Genomic DNA, 977 nt, shown 5'->3' with positions numbered 1-977 from the left:
ACTGGGTTAACCTGAGCTCCCCGTTGACACGGTGCCCCCCCCAGAAACTTGGGGCCCCCCCAGACATTTGGGTCCCCCCCAACCAGTCCCACCACCCCCAAACTGGGCTCCCCCAGGGCTGGGTCCCCTCCCACCCACCTTCCTCTTGTTGAGCTCCAGGGCCTGGGTGCGCAGGGCCAGCTCCTTCTCCACCGCCCCCAGGCTGCTCTGGAGGCCCCGCTCCTTCTCCTCCAGCTTCTGCACCACCAGCAACTGGGCATCCACCTTGGGAGGGGAACAACCAACCAGGGGACACCTGGGTCGCACCCAACCCAGATGCCACGATCCACCCAAGTCCCCTTGGCCCACCCTTTGGTTCCTTCTCCACCAGCTCCTGCACCACCAAGAGTTGGGAGGCCACCTAGACCTCACGTGGTCCTCTCTTGGACGCCTGGGTCCCCTCAGCTTGGACACAGACGTCATTATGGGCCTGGACACCTGGATCCCACCAGGACTTTTGATGGCAAGAACCTGTCCCACCACCTCAACCTTCTTCTGGTCAACTGCGTTCCTCCAGCCCACCAACCATCTGGGTTCCCCTGGACCACCCTGGGCGTCCCCTTAGGCCTCCCCAGACATCTGGGACCCACCTGGGCCTTGAGGGCGAGGACCTGCTCAGCCAACTCGTCCTTCTCCTCCCGCAGGAGCTTGTGGATCTGGTTGGCCTTGATCCGCTCCGACATCAGCTTGAAGTTGGCGTCGTCCTTCTCCCGCAGCTGCTGCAGCAGCCGCAGGTTCTGCTCCTGCATGTCCTCGAAGGCCTGGCCCGTCACGTCCATCTCCGACAGCAGGGCCTCCTCCTCCTTCGCCCCGCCCCCCCCCAACATGGCCGCCATGACGTCACACATCAGCGCCCCCCAACCCCCCTTGTGACATCATCACCCACCGCCCGCCCACCACCACCTCAACCCTTCCCGCTCCGTCCTGGCTTAGAGCAC

The 977-nt window shown here is 64.4% G+C and overlaps 1 protein-coding gene across 1 annotated transcript in view; it reads right to left on the bottom strand.

Annotated features, from left to right (window-relative positions):
* Positions 1–875, bottom strand: part of LOC106900582 (E3 ubiquitin-protein ligase BRE1B-like) — a 10971-nt gene extending 10096 nt beyond the window's left edge. The window contains exons 1-2 of the mRNA XM_014962687.1: positions 630–875; positions 120–264 (exon numbers count right to left, since the gene is read on the bottom strand). Of these exons, the coding sequence (XP_014818173.1) occupies positions 120–264; positions 630–875 (391 nt within the window). The remainder of the gene's footprint in view (positions 1–119; positions 265–629) is intronic.
* Between the last annotated feature and the right edge of the window lie 102 nt (positions 876–977).

This window comes from Calidris pugnax, unplaced genomic scaffold, assembly GCF_001431845.1.
Source record: "Calidris pugnax isolate Ruff unplaced genomic scaffold, ASM143184v1 scaffold2730, whole genome shotgun sequence".
NCBI classification, from domain to species: Eukaryota; Metazoa; Chordata; class Aves; order Charadriiformes; family Scolopacidae; genus Calidris; species Calidris pugnax.
Note: the sequence above shows the minus strand (reverse complement) of the source record. Positions and strands in the feature narration are given on the sequence as shown.